We start from the raw sequence: 23,003 nt of genomic DNA on the forward strand, positions 1-23,003 counted from the left end.
ATGAAGGCATGCCACGATGAATTAATACACATTCATTCTCTCACACACCTGAATACTGAATCAAGATTAAATCATGAGTCTCTGAAAATGGTTTATTCTTCATTATTCCCAGCAGTCATCAAAGCTTTACGCCCCCCCCCCCCCCCCATCATCACATATCACTCCATTGAACCTTCCCTTTAACAGAACACAATTTACCACATGAACAGTCTGGGTGAAATTTACAATCTGCGTTCTTACATTCAGTGCAATTGACAGAAGAAAAAAAAAAAGCATCATTGCAATGACGTTTTGTCGAAACGATTTTCTGTATTCACGAGTGTTCAAGCCAAATGTCACCCCTACCAACTGCTTCCCACGTGTCCACAGAACTGTTCGGATTTCATACGACGCACTGAAAAATAACCTCTCTTTGATCGTAAATTACTTTCACTAATACGTTCCATCTAAAGCCGTTTTCCTCTTTGTCCAACACCGTACATCATCACGTCCCACTTTCTAGAACCGCGACTGCATTTCCCATTACGGTTTGTCCTGGTTTTATCGGTTACGCCTGACGACCTGATCCCAATCCAAAAGATCCAAACATAAAGCCTTTTCTAATGTTTAATAATCGAGTCTAGGGGTGTTACGGTCTGAAATGTGAACAGTCTTATAACCTAATCTTTATTTAAAAAATAAAATAAAATAAAAATCACAGTGTCACAGTTAATCAACCATTAAACAACAACAAAAAAATCTAAATCGAGTAATTATTGTTCATTATTAGAAATATATTTTTGAGAAATGACTTCTCCGTCACGGTCGGTATTTATCACTCGGGTGTTATAAACTGAAAGAGCGAGCGGTTTCCGAGAAAAAGCCAAAAGAATAGGTAGTTTGGTTTAGTTCTGGTCAGCAATGTTGTGTTCTTCTAGGTGTTGTATATATTAAAGGAACATGCTAGAAGTGTGACAGAGATAGCAACGTAACGTGTTTACAGCTAAAGGGTTTTCAGCATAGCTGCGTTCTCTAATTAATTAAGCTTGGGCTCGGGGCACAAGGTAGGGCACACCCTGGACGGGGTGCCAACCCATCGCAAGCCAAAATCGCACGCATGACGGACAATTTGGAAAACGCCAATCAACCTACAATGCATGTTTATGCACTGGTGGAGGAAACCGGAGTACCCGGAGGAAACCCCTGAAGCACGAGGAGAACATACGAAGTCCACGCACACAGGGCGGAGACGGCGGAGGTGCAAGGCTAACCACTAAGCCACCGTGCCCTTGATTGGGTAAAAAAATCAAATAAAATAAACATAGGCAGTAAGAAATGGAAATGCAGTCAGCAATGAGGCAAGCATCCGATCATACACAGTGACTAACCGTGAAACCATGACACCGTAACACTCCTAGTCAAGTCATTATCTTCTTCCAAACAGCTGCTACTGACAGAAAAAAAAAAAAAAAAAAAAAAAAAAAAAAAAAACGTAGGAGGCTTTTTTTTTAAAATCCGAATTGGAATCAGGCCCATATATCTGTTCAGAAGACCTCCTCAGCATTCCTGCAGCGCGACTGTTTGAGCAGAGAGAGCCGAGCCAGGACCTCAGGCACTGTCAGCTCGCCGTGGACCTTGTTGTCCCTCGTGCGCACGTTGACGCCGTTAGTCATCTTCTCCTTCTCACCGACCACTGCCAAGGACAACATCAAAAGAGGGACACAACAACGCATAATCATTTCCATGTTAATTTCCGCAGCTGCTCTGCAAGGGCAACAGTTGGCATAACAGCATTGCATGTTTCTTTTGCAAACAGACCGAAGATTCATTCACAGTCAGAGAACGTACACACGTGTCAAAAACAATCACACACGACGAGTGAGTGGGGTGCTGTTGTACTTTTTCTAGACGTATAATATTACATCTAACGCAACAGATTTTTCTAGTTTCTAGGTTCATGTTCACATTCTTCCAGCCCTGAAATAAGCTCCGCCCCCCTCAGCTGCAGCTGTTCACTAAAGGACACTGCACAACGCATAACACGCACGCAGTTTTAACAGAGGACTGCGGACAGTGATTCACATCTACGTGATGATAAAAAACCCAAATTATAAAGAGCAATGCTGTTCCCGTTCTTCAACAACAAGCGTCTCCTGTTGGAGCTGTCCGTTGTTCCAGAACCATCTCTGATCTGATCTTTTCTTACCCAGAATGAAGTTGTATTGAGCCAGTTGAGCATTGCGGATTTTCTTGTTCAGAAGGCAGCCAGAGTCGAGGTCTGCGTCCGCCATGAAACCCGCCTCCACAAACTGCTTACACACCTACGGCGGAACAAAGTCCTCTGCAGTGACTCATGCTACGCTCAAACACACACAAAACAATCCGCACCCACCTTCATCAAGCATCTTACATCTTACAGTGGGTTTTTGGTACTTTTCATTTTGTTTTCCTTCGTTTTATTTATTTATTTTCATCTCAATGAAATATTTGGCAAAGGGAAGGGAGGAGAGAAGAGAAAAGGTAAATGAATCACATGTAAATGAATCACAATGAAAATGAATCACATGTAAATGAATCACATGAAAGCATCTTACAGTTCGAAACACTGATCTAGCATCAGCAGACCTTCCCTGAACATTTTTGTGCATTTATTAAACAATGTTATACACTAGCGTTGTCGAATTCTCAAATCTGATTGGTCAGAAAGTGTTGATTTATTGCTTGTGTTCGTTCGAATACGTTATCATTTCTGTAACAGCAGCTGGTTCACAGGGAAGGAAGCTCCACAGAATCTAAAAAAAATGCCCAACTGTCGATATGGTGAGGTTTTCCTTCAAGAGATCAGTTTAACGTTTATGGAAGGAGTCTCCGGTGTCAGTGCTTTGTATTAAATAAATAAATAAATAAATAAATAAATAAATAGATAGCATGTTTTCCACAACAGTTGTGTGTTTTTTTTAATCATTAGCTTCAAGAGAGTGTAAAAGCGAGGTCGGTAAGGGAACGACGGTTATAACACTTACGTACTTACTTGTTCTGTGAATGTTCCCTTACATTAAATGTAACCATAAATGGATAAAACAAATGATGTGCCATTCTGTCATTTGTAATGAATCATAACCTGTAATAAATAATGCAATCATTGGCAAAGTTCTGTGTTCAGAGAGGAATAAATCACTTCATGATGTTCTGTTATTCAATGTATTTCTGTTTGCTCTATGTGCCATTTGTGTGTCTATGTCAGTGGTGAGATGGGTTTTCTTTTGTCTCCTCCCCCTTCTCTAGGCCCCGCCTACTGCATGCGTCATATCAGTGATATCAGTGACTCTTCTTTAAATCAGGCAGCATCACACCATCCCATCACTGATTATTTTCCTGTTACAACACACCTCTGAGATGGCTAGACATGTCTATACCTCATGTTAGGAAAATGAGAAACTATATGAGCGCAGAATATTGCATTTCAACACATTATCCTGGATACAAAGGATTTTCTGAGCTTCAGTCTGAGATAAGAGTCAACGTCTTCAACGGACATGATAAAACAAATAAAAACATAAAAGACAGCGTAGCCTACCTCGCTGGCATATTCTTCGAGGGATGGATTAACAGGCACTACCATGACCTGGCGAGGAGATAACCAGAGCGGCCTGAGAAAACATTAACACCACGAGAGAGGTTAAGCGGTGTTCAGATATGCTTCAGGTTCCTGCTAGTTTACAAGGCATTTACAAGGCTGGAGAATTGCAAACACGCTCCTAACGCTAGCTAGACTCGTTTAATTGTTAACAGTTTTCTCTGAAAAAAAAAAAGAACAATTCTGCAAACACTTAATGATGCCTTTTGAGCTGAAACGCATTAGTGAAATATTTATAATAATAATAATAATAATAATAATAATAATATTAAAAAGAAGAAGAAAAGGAAGAGGGAAACGAAGAAGAAAGATAGGAAAAAGAAGGAAAGGAAAAAGAAGAAAAGGAAGAAAAAGGAAAGCAAAAAAGAAAAAAGGAAGAAGAAGCAAAAGAAGGAAAAAAGGAAGAAGAAGCAAAGGGAAGAAAAGGAAGAAAAAAAAGGAAGAAGAGGAAGAAGAGGAAGAAGAAGAAGAAAGGAAGAAGAGGAAGAAGAAGAAAAAGGAAGAAAAGGAAGAGGAAGCAAAGGGAAGAAGAAGAAAAGGAAGAGGAAGCAAAGGGAAGAAGGGGAAGAAGAAGAAAAGGAAGTAGGGGAAGAAGAAGAAAAGGAAGCAGGGGAAGAAGAAGAAAAGGAAGCAGGGGAAGAAGAAGAAAAGGAAGAAGAGGAAGAAGAAGAAAAGGAAGAAGAGGAAGAGGAAGAAGAGGAAGAAGAGGAAGAAGAAGAAAAGGAAATAGAAGAATAATAAGAAGGAAAGGAAGAAGAAAAAAGGAAGATGAAGAAAAGGAAGAAGCAGCAAAAGAAGAAAAAAGGAAGAAGAAAGAAAGGAGGAAGAAAAAGGAAGAAGAAGGAGAAGAGGAAGAAGAAGAAGGAGAATCATTATTTCACATATTTATCTGTATTTTACAGTGTGAGAAATAAATATAGAAAGAAATAAAGAAAAATAGGGAGTCAGAAATAAAAGCAAAAAAAAAAAAAAGAAGTCTAGAAACATTCAAAAATGATGCCTGTTAAACTGAACCGCATTAGTGAAATAGTATTATTATTATTAACAAAATAACAACAGTAATAAGAAGAAGAACAGGAAGAAAAAGACAAAGAAGAATTATTCATCAGCGCTTCCCAGTGTGAGATGGAAGAAAGAAAGTCAAAAATAAAACAGCAAAATAAGCAAATAAAAATGACACAAATAACAGCAGAAAATAATAATATGTAAACATGTCAGATAAAAATTGTATTAAAAAAAAAAATAGAAGTATAATAATACAAAGAATCTAATTCCGCTCAATTCAGTACATCTGTTTCTACAGAAATAACGTTATTACCATTTCCCAGCGTAGTTTTCTGTGAGAATGGCGATCATCCTCTCTACTGAGCCCAGGATAGCGCGGTGGATAATCACAGGCCTGGCTCTGTCGTCTCCATCTTTCCTATAAGGAGATTTGATCATAGCGTTGATGAGTGAGAACACACCGCCATTATAACACACTGTAAACCTACGAGAGGGTCAAACAGTGAATAATGTGAGATTCGTGTCATATTCCTCACCCCGTGTAAGTCAAGTTGAAGCGAAGAGGCAGCTGGAAGTCCAGCTGGATGGTGGCACACTGGTGATAACGCCCGATGGCGTCCTTGATCTTGATATCGATCTGTAGTGGCAAACAAAAGACGTTTAAAAAAAATAAATGGTATAAAGTCATTTGTGTTATTGTGTGATTTGTGAGGTCAGCACTGTCAAAGTCTCACCTTTGGCCCATAAAAAGCTCCATCGCCTGGGTCTAGCTTCCACGGTTCTCCAAACTCGTTCAGACTGTTCTCAAGTTGCTGCACAATACAGAGGTAAAGTCATCAGTACATTTGCTTGGAAGTGTTCTAGAGGAGAACTATCGCTTGACTTTTCTTTTTTTTTGTGGTAAAATTCACTGGTAATAATTCTAAAATCTAGCACCTTCTCAGCCTGGTCCCACACAGCGATGTCCCCCAGGAACTTCTCCGGCCGTGTGGACAGATGCAGCTGGAAGGAGAAGCCGAAGACGTCGTAGACGCAGCGCAGGAAGTCCAGACAGCCCTTCATCTCCGACTCAATCTGGAAGGAGAACAGTGTACAGGAAAGCCGCTTGATGACTCCACGGCTCTACGCGGAACAACGCTCGAGAACAGAAACCAAGGAAGTTAATATACAGCGTGTGTACAAATGAAAAGGTATACTCCGTGGGAATGTCCTGAAATGTATACACAGAAGGCCTTCTTTTTTTTCCCCTTTTCCATCTCTGAAGGAAGAGAATCCAGATGAAGTGAGTCTCTACGGTGTGACTCGAGGGCGGAGTACCGTACCTGCTCCATGGTGCAGAAGATGTGCGCGTCGTCCTGCTGGAAACGGCGGACGCGGGTGAGTCCCGTCAGTGTTCCTGAGAGTTCGTTACGATGCAGCACGCCAAAATCCGCCAGCCTCAGGGGAAGCTCCCTCCACGACCGGGGCCGGTGACAGAACATCAGACTGAGAGAGAGAGAGAGAGAGAGAGAGAAAAAGAAGACAGAGAGGTAGAGAGAGAGAGCAGAAGTAGAGAGAGGGAGATAAACAAGGAGAGACAGAAAAAGGCAGACAGAGGTAGAGAGAGAGATAGAAAAACAGATAGCAGAAGCAGAGGGAGAGAGTGACAGAAACAGACAGACAGACAGGTAGAGAGAGAGAGAGACAGAAACAGACATGTAGAGAGAGAGAGAAATAAATGTAGCAAGAGAGAGAGAGAGAGAGAGAGAGAGAGAGAGAGAGCAAAAGTAAAGGGGGACAGAGAAACAGACAGGTAGAGAGAGGGCGAGACAAATAAAAGTAGTGAGAGAAAGAGAGAGACAGATAGGTAGAGAGAGATAGCAAAAGTAGAGGGTGAGAGAGAGAGAGAGAAATAGACAGGTAGAGAGAGAGAGACAAAAAAGTAGCGAGAGAGAAAGAGAGAGACAGACAGGTAGGGAAAGATAGCAAAAGTAGAGGGGGGGAGAGAGAGAGACAAATAAAAGTAGTGAGATAGATAGAGATAGAGAGAGAGAGAGAGAGAGAGAGAGAGAGAGAGAGAGAGAGAGAGAGAGAAGGTTAAAGAAATGAGAGAACCCAGTAGAGAATTCTAGGAGCTTTATTATGATGACACTGTAATGTGTAAATAAAAGTTAAATTCGTAAGAACCATCCAGCATAATTATCAGCTGAAAAACTGTAATATCAGCTGTTCAGATAATAATAATAATAATAATAATAATAATAATAATAATAATGAACAGAAATCTCAAATATCACATCTGGGGCATGGGTTACAATCGTCAGGATCACCTCCCTACTGAAAAAATCACAGGCTGGTTTATTTCACAAATATCCGTGTACTATATCGGCTGTGTGGCTGGGCGGCTGTGGCTCAGGTGGTAGAGCGGGTTTTCCGCTAATCGTAGGGTTGGCGGTTCGACTCCCGGCCCACGTGACTCCACATACCGAAGTGTCCTTGGGCGAGACACTAAACCCCAAGTTGCTCCTGATGGCGAGTTAGAGCCTTGCATGGCAGCTCTGCTACCACTGGAGTGTGAGAGTGTGTGTGTGAATGGGACACAGTGTAAAGCGCTTTGGATAAAAGCGCTATATAAGTGCGCCCATTTAAATTCCAGTCTGAAGGCTGTGTTAGTGAATGAAGAACAGAGTTGTTTGTTTTTTTTACTCCACGCTGGTGTGTGTGTGTGTACGGTTTTACCAGTGTCCAGGGCAGTTCATGGGCTTGAGGGCGAAGATGTCCTGCTCCACGGGGAAGGAGAACATGTTCTCACTGTAGTGCTGCCAGTGGCCTGACGTCTCCCACAGTTTGCTGTTGTAGATGTTTGGAGATGCCACTTCCTGAAAACCTCTTCTCCAATACTCCTCCTGTATGGACAGAAATCCCACCCAGGTTAAATCCCACCCAGGTTAAATCCCACCCAGGATAAATCCCACCCAGGATAAATCCCACCCAGGATAAACCTCATCCAGGTTAAATCCCACCCAGGTTAAATCCCACCCAGGATAAATCTCACCCAGGATAAATCTCACCCAGGATAAATCTCACCCAGGTTAAATCCCACCCAGGTTAAATCCCACCCAGGTTAAATCCCACCCAGGATAAATACCACCCAGGTTAAATCCCACCCAGGATAAATACCACCCAGGATAAATCTCACCCAGGTTAAATCCCACCCAGGTTAAATCTCATCCAGGATAAATCTCACCCAGGATAAATCCCACCCAGGTTAAATCCCATCCAGGATAAATCCCACCCAGGATAAATCCCACCGAGGTTAAATCTCACCCAGGTTAAATCCCACCCAGGATAAATCTCACCCAGGATAAATCCCACCCAGGATAAATCCCACCCAGGATAAATCCCACCGAGGTTAAATCTCACCCAGGTTAAATCCCACCCAGGATAAATCTCACCCAGGTTAAATCCCACCCAGGATAAATCCCACCGAGGTTAAATCTCACCCAGGTTAAATCCCACCTAGGATAAATCTCACCCAGGATAAATCCCACCCAGGATAAATCCCACCCAGGTTAAAATGAAAGTTGAAATGGCTTTATTTTGCTTATTGTAATATTACCATTATTAATCTTATTAATATAATTTTGCACATTTCAAGCATTACTAGACAGAAGAGAAACCATCTGAAAATTAAAAGACATGCTTGAAACGAGGAAAATGTCAAACTGCTGTCTGTATTTAAAGCGTTTTCGCTTTCTCAGACCGGGACATTGATACTAATACACATTTTGAGCACGGAGATGCGGTTCGGCATCGTTACTGCGTTACTGAATAGAAAACGGCCTGCTATCTACAGAAGTTCCCAACGAACAGCTTCAGAGCTCATGAAGAAAAGCACATACAGACCTACATCCTGTGTAGACGAGAATCTGCCAGTCGTATGCAGGAACAGCGTTATGTAATGCATGCAGATGGTAATGGAGGAACGTGTGGAGCAGATTTACCCTGATGAACTCAGTGAGGGTGTTGTAGATGTAGGCTCCACGAGGGAGGAAAAAACAGCTGCCTGGACTCAGATCATGAAAGAAGAACAGCTCCTGATCCTGAATCATACCATCAGAGAGAGAGAGAGAGAGAGAGAGAGAGAGAGAGAGAGAGAGAGAGAGATGGTACATGAGAGAGAGCAGAGAAAGGATGGGGGTAGTGAGAGAAATAGGAGAATGGGGGGGGAAGAGAAAGCAGAAGTAGAGTGAGAGATGGGGAAGAAAACAGAGAGACACAGATAGTAGAGAGAGAGAGAGAGACAGGGAAAGACAGAAAGAGAATGAGAGAATGAGGAGATTGGGGAAGAGAGAGAGAGAGAGAGAGAGAGAGAGAGAGAGAGAAGCAGCGAGAGAGATAGAGGGATAGAGAGAGAAAGAGAGAGAACCAGCGAGAGAGATAGAGGGATAGAGAGAGAAAGAGAGAGAACCAGCGAGAGAGATAGAGGGATAGAGAGAGAAAGAAGCAGCAAGAGAGATAAAGGGATAGAGAGAGAGAGAGAGAGAGAGAGAGAGAGAGAAGCAACGAGAGAGATAGAGGGATAGAGAGAGAAAGAGAGAGAACCAGCGAGAGAGATAGAGGGATAGAGAGAGAAAGAAGCAGCAAGAGAGATAAAGGGATAGAGAGAGAGAGAGAGAGAGAGAGAAGCAGCGAGAGAGAGAGGGATAGAGCGAGAAGGAGAGAAGCAGCGAGAGAGATAGAGGGATAGAGAGAGAAAGAGAGAGAGAGAAGCAGCAAGAGAGATAGAGGGACAAAGAGAGAGAGAGAGAGAGAGAAACAGAGAGAGAGAAGCAGCAAGAGAGATAGAGGGAGGGAGAGAAAGAAGCAGCAAGAGAGATAAAGGGATAGAGAGAGAGAGAGAGAGAAGCAGCGAGAGAGAGAGGGATAGAGCGAGAAGGAGAGGAGCAGCGAGAGAGATAGAGGGATAGAGAGAGAAAGAGAGAGAGAAGCAGCGAGAGAGATAGAGGGACAAAGAGAGAGAGAGAGAGAAACAGAGAGAGAGAAGCAGCAAGAGAGATAGAGGGAGGGAGGGAGAGAGAGAGAGAGAGAGAGAGAGAGAGAGAGAGAGAGAGAGAGATAGCAGTAGAGTGAGAGATGGGGACAAAAACAGAGAGACACAGATTGGTAGAGGGAGAGAGACAGAAAGAGACAGTGAGAGAACAAGGAGATTGGGGGAAGAGAGAGACAGAGATAGTAGAAGTAGAGAGAGGGAGAGAGACAGAGAGACAGACAGAAAAAGACAGACAGAGGTAGAGAGACAGAGAATAGAAGTAAGATTAAAGAAATCATTCAACCCCAAGCACTTTCATTATGTTTCTACTGAGATATTTCTGATGTGTTTAGTGACTCTGGTGCTAATTGGTTGCTTGGTGCTGTCGTTTTTGTATTTTCATTATTCCTGTGAGCAGTTTTCTGTTGCGTCGCCATCACCGGGGGACATCGTTATTGCTGGCACAGTTATAAAAAAAACAAAAAGAGCAAGAAATTCTTCTCTCATTCACTTTTCATTTTCAAGATCATATTAAATAAACAATCCAGCGTAGAAGCAGCCAAGACGGCGAAGTCAAAGTCCCAGAATGCAATGCAGCTATACAACCTCTAGTCACGCCAGACACTCGGCTCGGCGAGCTGGAGAACCTGACTGCGTTGCTGACTGGAGTGAAAGTTGAAGCTGTGAGCAGGAGGTGAGAACGCCGGATAGCTCAAAGGACTAAAGCGCCGCTGCATCGCTCTCTTTAGATAGAGACCGAGTGAAGTCTAACGCTGCCGTCCACTAGAGATCGCGATCACTTTTTGCTAGCAAAAGACAAACACTGACACATCAGTGTTTTTCCTCTCACTCTGAGGCTCAAAAATGGCCCAATTCGGATCTCGTGTATAGAAGTTAATCGTACGGCATTATGGGTAACGTAGGACCTCGTCAGCCGAAGTGAAAACAGAGCAACGTGAATTTTTAAGAACCAACTAAGAAATGAATTCCATAATAAATCTAGGAATCAACTGAAGTTCAGATCTCGATTATAAAAGACTGATATGAAAATCGTTCGGGGTGGACGGCAAGAAAGAGGTCTCAGCGGCCACTTATGTTCAGTAGGAGGACACGCGGTGCCAAAGTTTTCCATCTCCACAGGGAATCGAGGGGACACATGGCATCAAATCTGCTCTCAACTCCCAAGACAAACTGTCCTCAGAGCCCTCCGACTTCACACTACTAGCGTATGGTAACAGGACACGACGTGACACGACATTAATTCATTCAAATCAACATTAAACCTGACCCTCCTACAGTTCCCCAGTCACGTACACCTCTATAAGCAGGAAGAAGGAACAGGAAGTCATCTCTTGAAGAACCAGCTGGCCATCTCGGGATCAGTGGGAAGCGTCGATCACACGCTAATCGAGAACGCGACATAAGCGGAGCCTTCGCTTTTCCCGGAGATGCGTAGGGGCGGCTGAACGAAAATTTATTCTGTGCATTTCCAAGACAACGTTGCTTTGAGCAGCTTTCTTCAAAGCAGGCGACATCGAGACCGTTAGATCCGATACCGCGGTTCTCTCCGTCGATCCGTCTGCACGCAAGCAAGCTTTTGCTTTTAGAGGACGAGCTGTCGTTCAGCTCAATTGGGTTTTGGTTGGCATTAGAAATAAAGCTACACCTAATGGTTCCACATGAAGCCGCACAACGTAAAACTAACGAGCTTGTCCGTCGTAATCCATGAACATCATTAAACTAAATAAATAAATAAATAAAAGCACTGCGCTACAGTCCGCAGTGTGCTTTTTTTCTCCCCGGGGTCATGCGCCGGCCAAGTGGAACAGAACATGGAAAGTTTGGATTGGAGTCAGGCCGGAGATGGAACTCATTTCGTCCGAACGTTCCCATGATACAGCACTACATAAACACCGAGACGATTCCACATGATTATAATGAGCAATAAGTGAGGGATTAAACCAAGGTCAGGTGTGCGTTACACGATTTTAATGCACAACGTGCAGGCAAAGAACCAGCCAACGCGAACAAGAGGTTGGTTGACATTAAAATGGCGTAACACACACTAAGCCTTGGATTAATCCCGCTTACACCATGTTAAAGCGGTCAGTGATGTTTGCAACGCAAAATTTGCCTGAAAAGATAAAAATAGCAGTTCATTTTCGTTAGTTATTTTATATACGGGTCGTTAGATCTAGAATTTCACCCACTCTAAATCAAGAGAGAGAGAGAGAGAGAGAGAGAGAATGAGAGAGAGAATGAGAGAGAGAGAGAGAGACAGAGAGCGAGTGTGAGGCTGTGCATGTGTGAATTACAGCGTCTGTCTACTAATAACGGAGCTGTGAGTTTAACTGTATGTTACCATGGTTACAGTTGTTTATAGGCAGTGCATTCGTTTCGGACGGCGATTAAACTGACCGGAACTACTTGTGGTATACATGGGTTTAACGCACACCTTCCAGCCAATCAGAATCGAGTATACACACAGAACATGGTATAAGTAAGGAATAAACCACTTGGGGGTGTGCAGTTATAGGAAAATAACCAGCAACGGTGTGGTGTGTTGAAGCGGAGTTACTGTTCCCATCCTGAACTTTATCACTTTCCTATAAGAGCATATCCCGAAGTGTTTTATTCCTCTTGTACCACAGCAGTTTGCCAGTCATGATAATGTATTCATAATTTAGCACAGCATGCTTTTTATCCGTTTATAAATACATTTAACATTGCGGAAAGTCCGATCACGCTTTTTATCCGTTTATAGCTACATTTAACGTCGTGGAACGTCCGATCACGCTTTTTATCCGTTTATAGCTACATTTAACATTGCGGTACGTCCGATGACACTTTTTATGCATTTATAGCTACATTTAACGTCGTGGAACGTTCGAGAACGCTTTTTATCCGTTTAAAGCTACATTTAAGGTCTTGGAACGTCCGATCACGCTTTTTATCCGTTTATAGCTACATTTAACATTGCGGTACGTCCGATGACACTTTTTATCCGTTTATAGCTACATTTAACGTCGTGGAACGTCCGAGGACGCTTTTTATTCCGTTTATAGCTACATTTAACGTCGTGGAACGTACGATGACGCTTTTTATCTGTTTAAAGCTACATCTAGTGTTGCGGAACGTCCGATCACACTTTTTATCCCTTTATAGCTACATTTAAGGTTGCGGAACATCCATTCATGTTTTTTTATCTGTTTATAGTTACATATAATGTTGTGGAATATTCATTCATGCTTTTGATCCGTTTACAGTTACATTTAATATTGCGGAACATCCGATCATGTTTCTATTTTGAATCCATTTAGGACTTGCATTTAATCTTGTGGAACGTCCAATCATGCTTTTTATCTGTTTATGGTTACATTTGATCTGGTGCAATGTCTAAGAGACAAATCCCTTTTATCACTTACATTGACTGCGTTTACATGGACAACAATAATCCACTCTTAATCTAATTAAGACCATAATTTGATTAAGAAACTACCATGTAAACAGCGACCTTAATCTAATTATGGTCATAATCTAATTAAGCTCTAATCGAATTAAGACAGGTGGAGTACTCCTGTCTTAATCGTATTATGGACGTGCATTACAGACACGTAAACACCTTAATCACATTATGAACGCCGTGTGAGCGTTTTCACCGCATTTTGCGACAGGACACGATCACACACGGCAGTTTTACGCTTTACGGCGAACAAGAGCGTTCGGCTGTGTCCCAAACTGCATACTTGCCTACTATAGGCCGGTAGTGGGGAACAATACATGCATCTCGGCTACTATACAGTAGGCAAGTATGCGATTTGAGACGCAGCCCACGGCTTCAAGCGGTCGTCTATTTGCACGTACAGCACGACTAATAATTAACCGCACTTGAAGCGTTCGTAAAAAATTTAAATAAAAACACCCAAAACTGTATACGGTACCATAACGAAGACGAACTGTATGTCGATACGTGAAATTCTGGAGGGACGTCGGACGGCGTGGCGCGGTGACGTAACGACGCGGGCTCTTAATCTAATTATGATCTATAACATGTAAAACGGGTACATGACTGGAGTATTCTAAAAGCGACTCATGTAAACACCTTAATCACATTATTACCTTACTCAGATTAAGGTTGATAATTAGATTATTGCTGTCCATGTAAACGTAGTCATTGTAGCAGCAATAACCCGTTGTTCGCTCAGCAGCCGTTCATTTTTACTTTCCCTTAAAATGAATACATGTAACTTATCATATTACTATGGTATCATCACATGCAAATCCTTTGCGTTCATGAACACTTGGCAGAAATCTTCAAACCTCTTCAAATGCAGACATGGACTGTTGTCCTTTTACATAACTGTTAAAAAAAATAAATAAATAAACGTCTTAAATTGAACATCTGCTATACAAGTCCTTGTGTGTGAGCTGTTGCTATTTTTGATTCCCCTTGCAGCCCGAGCTACCGTTAGATGAAAATGATCTATTTTTCTAATCATTAATATAATGTCAACATATTACCTTTATTCAGCACCCAGTTCTTTTAAACGGACCTCTAAAACACGATCCAAGCATTTTTAACTCTTAACGCTGCCTTACCTTTCCGATTTTCCGATGGTCTCGGTTCTTGGCCTCTTCCTGAAAGCGCTCCCACTCCTTCAGCATCTTAGTGTCGGGGAAAGATATCCCGTAGACTCTCTGGAGTGTCTCCATGTCCGAGCGGCCTTCCCAGTACGTGGAGGAGTTCTAGACGACAAGATTTGCCGTGAACGATCTGCGAAACTCACGCGTCTCTATACAAAACTACCATGCGACAATCTTACACATCATTTTAGATTTAACATTACACTTACAGGAATTATTCTACAAACGTCCTGCGGCGACGGAGTACAGAAATCTAATCTGGTTATTCAATGCAGTTGATTATTTTACAGAATCGCTCGACATCCTGACACACACCTTATAGATCTTCAGTGCTTTGATCTTGCCCGTATGCCGTACATGAGGGCCTCGGCACAGGTCAATGAGAGGGCCACATCTAAAAATACAAACCAATCAGAACCGGTTCAGACTGGATCAGAAAATATACAAAAATAAATAAATAAATAAATAAATAACACCAGTGGTTTCATTTACCTGTACACAGTAGTGGTAGGGGTGGTCACTTTTTCATTCAGGATACGACATTTAAACTTATTGTACTGTGAAACAAACACCACACAAAGATAAATCTTCAAACGCATTACAGGAAAATAATCCACGAGGGAGCGGCGTGACGACGTGGAGTTATTCGTTTTCCTCTAAGAGCATGTCCTGAAATGTTTTTATTCCTTTTATACTGCAGCAATTTGCCAAAAATGATTTTTTTTAAATATTAATTTAATTTTAGTATTAATATTTTAGTATTAATATTAATAATAATTTTAATTTTAGTGAATCAACACCTGAGAATTAAAAGTGTCTGAAATGTAACATCAGTGCACACTGGAGAGAGACAGAGAGACAGAGAGAGAAAAAACTAAACAAGCTCATTGAATTTACTTAAATTAAATGCGTACATCTGTTCCACGTAAATGAATTGGGTTACATGAACACAATTTGTTTGCGTACGTCCGACGTGACTTATCACGTTTTTTTTAAATCCCTGGAATAAAACCAAACTCTGCACTTTCTCCTGAGCTCAGGATCAAACCCAACAACGGTACTGTTTGATCATTTAATCCCACAGTTATTTCTTCCTGTTCGTGCCAACGTCCTAGAACGTAACGGTATTAACGCTATGACGTGAACGGATGACGCCCGCTCTACGGAACTCAAGCTAGTAATCAGAAACTTGTTTTAATGAAACGTTGTACAAGCAATGAGATCACGTTTTTCATGAGAAACTAAATTTCTTTTCATCGTAAACTATATACGTAATATGTTCTCTTAACACTTTGATGCATTGTTTTTATTTACTTATTTATTTATTTTTTATACACGTTCACGGACGGTCACTTTAAGGCTCTTTTTTTTTTTTTTTACGTATAAGGAAAATAGAAAATGTAAATCCCCTCCACATCACTTGAGGTCTTACTGTAATTACTGTAAATTAAAATAATCCTCAATAGCTGTGGAGTCTTTTTTTGTTGTTGTTGTTCTCATTCTTTGCTAACTTTCGACAGAAAAGAAAAAAAGAAAAATGCTAAATATATATACACATATATATTACATTTTTGTCTTCATTATGACAGATTTTAAGACCTGAATGTTTTATTTATTTATTTATTAATAATTCAGGAATACTGTTTAACATAAGTAATATTTCAACAGAATCATAATTCTCACATCATCCAGTTAAGTATATTAAAAACATGCGACGATATAAAAGAATCCGGTTATATGAATATGAAAGGGTGAAATGTGACTGAGCACATGCTCCCTTTTTATCAGTAGATCAGGGAAGGATTTTACCTTGAACATCTCCAGCAGGGTTTCCTTGCTAATCTCCAATCTCTCGAACGGCTGCTTGTCCTTCATGATGCCCTTACACAGTGTTTCCAGATCTCCAAACTCCGTGCTCGACACGCCTCTGATACAGACGAAACAACATCCACCGCTTACTTTTTTTTTTTAAAGGGTAAGAAAAAACTACCACTAAATCAGCGTCATATACAGTATACAGTACAAGTATCCACCAACGCCGGCTTATTAGGTATTTCAAAAGAAATGAAATGAATCCAAGTCATTCATTTGTGCTGTGATTGAGCTATAAATATTACAGTGTGTCCTGGTTTGATTATTAAATAAATGAATACATAAATAAATAATAAAATAAACGTGTGTGCTGTTTATACGGGGTCCATGCAAATGAAAACCTTAATTAGTATCATCATTTTTCCATTGTTTATTGCAAATAGGTGTCACAGAAGTGTATCGTTCTTCTACACAACCTCCATTTCATTCGACACAAGTGTTCCAGCACTTGACTGGATTCCTCTCGAAAAAAAAAAAAAGAAGTGAAGTTCTAATTAACGCTGCACTTTGAAGCTTTTTATCCGCCTCACCATCGTAGGAAGATCATTTGGATGATTATTACAGCATGTCCTCAGGCGCTCACGTGTTTTATTCCTCTTACACCAACATTTTACCGATTAGCAATTTAAAAAAAATAATTATTAAGGAATGAAACTCGGTGTGCATTTGATCCATTTCTAGTGATAGTTAATGCTGTGGAATGTCCACGAAAGACGTTAGTCCCTGTTAGGACTTCAATGACAGCCTTCCCTCACGTTCTACTGAAGTTAATAAGACTGTTATAAAGGCTCGAACACTGGAGACTCCTTCCAAAAAAAAAAAAAAAAAAACACTTCACCGTATCAACAATGATGTGCTTATTTGTTACATAACAGCATGTTTTTATTGTTAATATTAAAAAAATGGTAAATAAAATGTTATTTTTTTATTACATGGAATATCCATCATACAAGTTGCTGTGTTAGTTGTTACTATGGAAACGATGATATATTAGAGCGAGTGCACGAGTACTGTATATTACACGGTAATATTATTATGCCATCGTCCTACACCGACATAAATCGTGACTGGTGAAATGTCTCAAAAATCAAATCAGCACATAATATTCTTAAGGCACAATTTAAAAAAAAAAAAAAAGAAGAGTTTTCTTTTCTTTTGTATTTACATGCATGTTATAGAGTGTTATGATTTCGTCGGCCTTCGGAGCGTACTGTACTGTTTTACCCGAAGTGGTCCTGGGCTTCTGAAGCAAATTTGAAACAAATCCGATAAGCTGCTTGTTCTGAGGTAACATGATCCGCCTGGTTTGTAGCCCATCTGTTTGCCTGCACGATTCTCGTCTTTATCCTTTGACCCCTTCGATCCGCAAAGCTGTTCATCCGTACAACCGCTACTCACTGCCAGAGTTTTCCTTTTCACGCCATCCTCAATAAACCCTTCAAGCGCTCTGTGTGTGTGTGAAAAGCCCAAGCGGAGAGCGCTGAATATCACACAATGCCAAAAGCTTCCTAGTTTTATTCATTACAGCTCTTCACTAAACACCGAGTAATACTCAAAGCGCTATGGTCTGCCTTATTTACACCACACAGTCATGTGTTGTTGGTTCCAGACGTTGTTCGGATTTCTCGCTCGTTTTTAAATAACTCCACCGTGACAATAAAACGAAGTACGGAGAAGAAGAATGTCTACAGAAGTCAGGGGCGTAACAGAATATCTACTGTATATAAACCCGACAACCGAGTATATTCTAAAACGTGTTTTATCTTCGTGCGTGAAAACCTTGCGTACAATTTGTGTGAGGTGTACCTAATAAATTGACAACAACGTGAAGCGTTATTTATATAATGGACGTAAGGAAAAAAAACAGCATGGCAGTGTTTTGGTCCTCTTATACCACAGCAGTTTGTCATTGCTTACAATTTTTTAAAACAGTATTTGTATTTTTATCCAGTTTTAGTTACGTTTAATAATGTGGAGCGTCTGCGAAACAGGTCATCATTTACATACATTAAAGCAGCTATAAAAAAAAACGCTCCTTCATCAGCGTTTCTTTCTCTCTCTGACACCGGAGACTCCTTCCATGAAGGCTAAATAAACCCGCGTTTTGCCTGTAGGAAACGAATTGTCCAATCAGAACCCAGAATTCTGTTGTGTTATAACAAGTACACTCACTTCTGGCCATCCAGGAACATGTCGTAGTAGAAGCCGTTCTCGATGGGAGGCCCGTAACACAGGCAGCCTCCGTAAAAGCGCTCCATGGCTTCTCCTAGGATGTGGGCGCTGGAGTGCCAGTACACCTGCAGGTACAGAGAGCGAGACGTGACGGCCATCGATCACAGCAAGAAACAAACCACAGATTTCATTTACGATCCTAAATTAGATAAATACACACACACAAAAAAAAGTTACGCAGTTTAAACAGAGGTCACCTACTGCTTCTTCTATTATGAACTAAAAACCTTTTATTGTTAAAAAAAATAATAATAAAAAATCCCCCAGCTACTTGTATATTATCAGCAAGGAATTCCTTTATTTTCCCCCCTAAGTCTCATTGCTCCTTTATTATTATTATTATTATTATTATTATTATTATTATTATTACTACTATTATTTAGATCTGATCTTATTAGGCTCGGTCTGAGCCACCAACTCGTACATAAACTCATACGTATTGTAGCTGCGAGTTCGTTTAAGCTACGTTCATGCACGGCGACTCGCAGTGACCAGAGACCGTTCATTTTCAACGAGAGCAACCGTCCATGACGAGATGTGGGCGTGTCCAGAGACGCGACAAGGTCGAGAAAAGTTGAACTTTATGCGAATTTGGAGCGACTTTGTGTAGCGACTACCAATGAAACCGAAGACGGTAGAGCGCACGTGACCCCTGAGCCGCCGTGTCTGCCTGCGAGTCGGAATCGTTTCCTCGATCCGGACAGTCTGGTGCTTACGGTTTCGCCGCAGAGAGACGGCCACGATGGCAAAGAGCGCACACACACACTGCTTCTCCTTCATCTCGTAGGATATGATGCATATATAAACGCTGAAAACTTGAAAACTTGATTAGCGCCACCCAGTGATAACTCTTACTATAGCAACCTGTATTAGGAACACCTACTGGCGACTTCAAAGTACAGCGACTATGAAGATAAAATCACTGTGTGTGTGTTTGTGTGTGTGTGTGTGTGTGAATATACCTTTACTGATTATGCAGAAATCTAGATGTAGACTTAGATCCCTAAATGAGAAAGCCCCAGTGAGGAAAAACTCCAACCTGAAGGTAATACTCACGGCCTGGGCGTCTTCATCGTCGAAGCGCAGCAGTTTCAGAGAGCAGTCTTTCTCGAGCGGTCGATCCAAATCCCACAACTCGTCGTCCACCCGTGCGATCACACAGTTATCAGCCAGCCCCTGACTGCAGGAGCACAAACACCACCACAACACTCAGCACTGAAACATACTTTAAACTCGAAGTTCTTAAACACCACCACCACAACAACAACAACAACAACACGGTGTTAAACTGCATACATGGTCTAGTCAGCAATTCCTGCAGGAAGCTTTATGTAACACCATCTCAGTGCTTTATCTCTCAGAACCCTTTGTGCATGCTGTATCATAGAAGGTATTTACGTCATCCTGGCTAAAACAAACCCCAATGCAAGCCGATAACTACATACGCTAGAGTGTGCGAGTAAAAACAATTAACACCCAAAACACCTCCAGGTGATAAAGTACGGTTCTCATTTGTGTCAGGATCTCATTAAATTATTTTTTGTAAAAAAACAAAAATCCTCAGTAACTCCCTCTGTGCACACAAACACGGTTTTCTTCAGCTCCTGACAGATAGAATGAACTCTTCAGGAAAAGGTGCAGAATATAATTATTTTTAAAACTCTGTAAAACCTGCCATTTCGTTAGTTTTGCTTCTCACATCTCGACATCTTGTTACATTACGCAAGACTACGAGTGTACACATGAATATTGGATGAAAATCTACCCAGATAGCAGGAGAGCGATGACCTTGTTTGCTAATTGAGAAGATGTGGGCGCAGGGTTGTTACTCTCAGCCATCCTTACATGGGTGTTACAAGTGTTGTAAGACAGCACCCTCTCTTGGTGAAATATATAATTTAATATAACATAGCATATTTAAATCTCCAGATTCTCACTGTTGGTAAACTTACTCTTTTATATATATATATATATATATATATATATATATTTATAAAAAAAAAAATAATAAAAAAAAAAAATAAAAAAAATTAGATCACTTGACTCATCAATAAGAGTCGACTCTTTCAAATGACTCATTTCCATTTTTACCCCCTAGCCTAAGCGTGCAATATTTTAACCAGTCATTGTTCTTTTCTGACTAACTAACACTGAAACTGTGTCACAAATACACTATACCGCCAAAGTATGTGAACACCCGACCATCACACCCGTGTGCGGCTCTTCCCCAAACTGTTGGCAGAAAGTTAGAAGCATATAATTGGATAGAATGTCTTTTTATATGCCGTAGCTTTATAAATTCCTTCACTGGAACTAAGAGGCTCAAACATGTTTCAGCATGACAACGCCCCTGTGCACAAAGCGAGCGCCATGAAGATATGGCGTGTTGAGGTCGGAGTAGAGGAACTCGAGTGTCCTGCACAGAGCCCTGACCTCAACCCCGCCGCACGCCAGACCTCCTCACTTAACATCAGTGCCTGATCTTACTAACGCTTGTGTCTGAATGAACACAAATCCCCACAGCCACGCTCGAAAATCTAGTGGAAAGCCTTCGCAGAAGAGAAGAGTGGAGGTTAATACAGGGTGACGACAGATCTGGAGCCTATCTTAGGAATACTGGCCGTGAGGCGGATACACCCTGGATGGGACTCCGGTCCATCGCAGAGCATCATGATTAAACATAACTCCAAAGAAATGATGGTTATCTTTTGATGGTAGCTTTTGCTCTTGGATTAATATGGCGATTTGTAAATTTCCACTAAAAACTAAAAAGAAATCGAGACTCTGATTATCATTTGGCGTTTTGTGGTCCTTCAATTAAGATTCCTCTTAAAAGATATTTTGTGAATTGCTGTTCTTAGAAGCAAGATTGTATGTAAATGCCGAGATCGTCTGTTGCCATTATTAAGTTATTACTAATTTAGCTCCATTTGTAGATATCCAAAACTGAATTACGGATAGTCAGACGAAACCCATTATATAATAAATCTTGCTATAGTGTATGTGCGTTATCCGGATAAGCGCAGGAGTGGATCTAAAGAACACTTTGTGCCTTAATCGTGCTGTAAAACCAGACTGATCTCTACACTGACATCATTTGCAAATATGGCCTCTTACATTACACCCACAGTTGGACAACTCTAGGTCGCTATGCGGCCTTAAAAGGACTCCAGTGCACAGCTATAAGTGGAAAGATTCCTCCCAGCAGCCCACCTGACACCGCAGGCGAGTTGGTAAGGAGTAGTGACCCAGGATCGAGCCTCCACTCTTTGTCCATCGGGCAGCTGGACGGAGATGGGCTTGCTCTTAGCTGCCTGCTTGGCCAGGTTGCAGTCACTCTCCTTCTTCAGTCTCTCATAGAGCTCCAAGCGCTCTGATACGTAGCCGGGCCATGGTTTCAGCTGCTCCGGGACAAAAGACACGCATTAACATCAGGTTATATCATTCAACTTGCACTAGAACTCCTGCAGTGTCCTACAAGTCTATTTTATATAGAGTTAGAAGGTGTTAAGACTGTTGTGCATTTAATTTTGTACTCTGATCCAGGGCCAGTGCATCTCAGTGTGTTATAATAGATCTTGATAGGCTTCAGGCAGACAAAACTGGTTGCAGGTCTCTATAAACTATAAATATGACTCTTCTATATTCAGACGATGTTACTGATGCAACATCAGTGCAATAGTATTCTGGCAGTGCATCACCTGCTGGAGCTTTGTCAGCTATAATGATGATGCATGACGACCAGATGAGAGAGGGAAAAAATCTTTATTTTGAAATACCTCCCCTACTCCTCCCTGTCCTTTGGGTTTCTCCTTCTTCTTGCTCTTCTCTGTGGAGTTTTGGACCTCTGGAGGCTTCGTCGGTTCAGTGCTCTGGCGTGTGCGTGCCAAAATAAATATATTAAAATATTAGAGCAACATCAATGTGTGTGTTGATGCTTAATATATGTATTCTGGATCAGCTGCTTATAAGGGACTCTAACAGACAGAGAGAACGTGCACAGGTAGATTACTGCAATAATGGCAATATTTGCGTCATGGCTGGTGACGTCACACAATATTACTACTACTACTACTACTACTGCTACTGCTACTGCTAATAATGGGCCAACCTTTTGGGGTGCATTTACTTTCGGCGTTTCTCTCGCGCTCGTCTCGTGCTTCTTATGCACAGCGTTGCTCTTGCTCTCACGGCCTGTGCGCGCGCCGGCCTGGCCTTGTGTCTCGAGCTCGAGCTCGAGCTCCAGTTCGGCCCGGAGAGCGCGCTGTAGGTGCACGAGCCGGTACCGGAGCTTCTCATTCTCGCCCCGCAGGTCCTCGAGTTCGGAGCCGCTTGCGAGCTCGGCACTAAAGCAACCACCACTGACTGCGTCACGGAGGCGGCTGATTTCTTCACCGAGCACCTCGATTTGCCGTTCCTGTGCGGCCAAACGTGCGGCCACGCGCTCCGCCATGTTTAAAACCCCTGTGTGTGACAGCTGGAGACAGGTTTCCCCTCATCCGAGGGTCGTTTAATTGTTAAAAATAAAAACAGTGCAACACCGACCTCTTGTGTACATTTGTGGTGATTCAGCGTGCTGACACGGTGACGTCACGCTGTTGCCGGAAGTACATTCTCTCTTTC

At 41.7% G+C, this 23,003-nt stretch overlaps 1 protein-coding gene across 1 annotated transcript; it reads right to left on the reverse strand.

Moving 5' to 3' along the window:
- Positions 1–78: 78 nt before the first annotated feature.
- tars3 (threonyl-tRNA synthetase 3) lies at positions 79–22,988 on the reverse strand. The gene is made up of 19 exons (XM_053678160.1): positions 22,492–22,988; positions 22,160–22,252; positions 21,594–21,781; positions 19,437–19,560; positions 18,321–18,445; positions 16,086–16,203; positions 14,769–14,833; positions 14,592–14,670; positions 14,232–14,378; positions 8,605–8,703; positions 7,340–7,506; positions 5,944–6,106; positions 5,558–5,695; positions 5,356–5,433; positions 5,158–5,258; positions 4,935–5,039; positions 3,557–3,629; positions 2,186–2,300; positions 79–1,672 (listed from the first exon to the last, which is right to left on the reverse strand). Exons 1-19 carry the CDS (start codon positions 22,831–22,833, stop codon positions 1,524–1,526), a joined length of 2,469 nt encoding a protein of 822 aa, XP_053534135.1. The 5' UTR covers positions 22,834–22,988; the 3' UTR covers positions 79–1,523.
- Between the last annotated feature and the right edge of the window lie 15 nt (positions 22,989–23,003).

The sequence above is a fragment of the Ictalurus punctatus genome, chromosome 4 (genome assembly GCF_001660625.3).
Source record: "Ictalurus punctatus breed USDA103 chromosome 4, Coco_2.0, whole genome shotgun sequence".
Classification (NCBI taxonomy): Eukaryota; Metazoa; Chordata; class Actinopteri; order Siluriformes; family Ictaluridae; genus Ictalurus; species Ictalurus punctatus.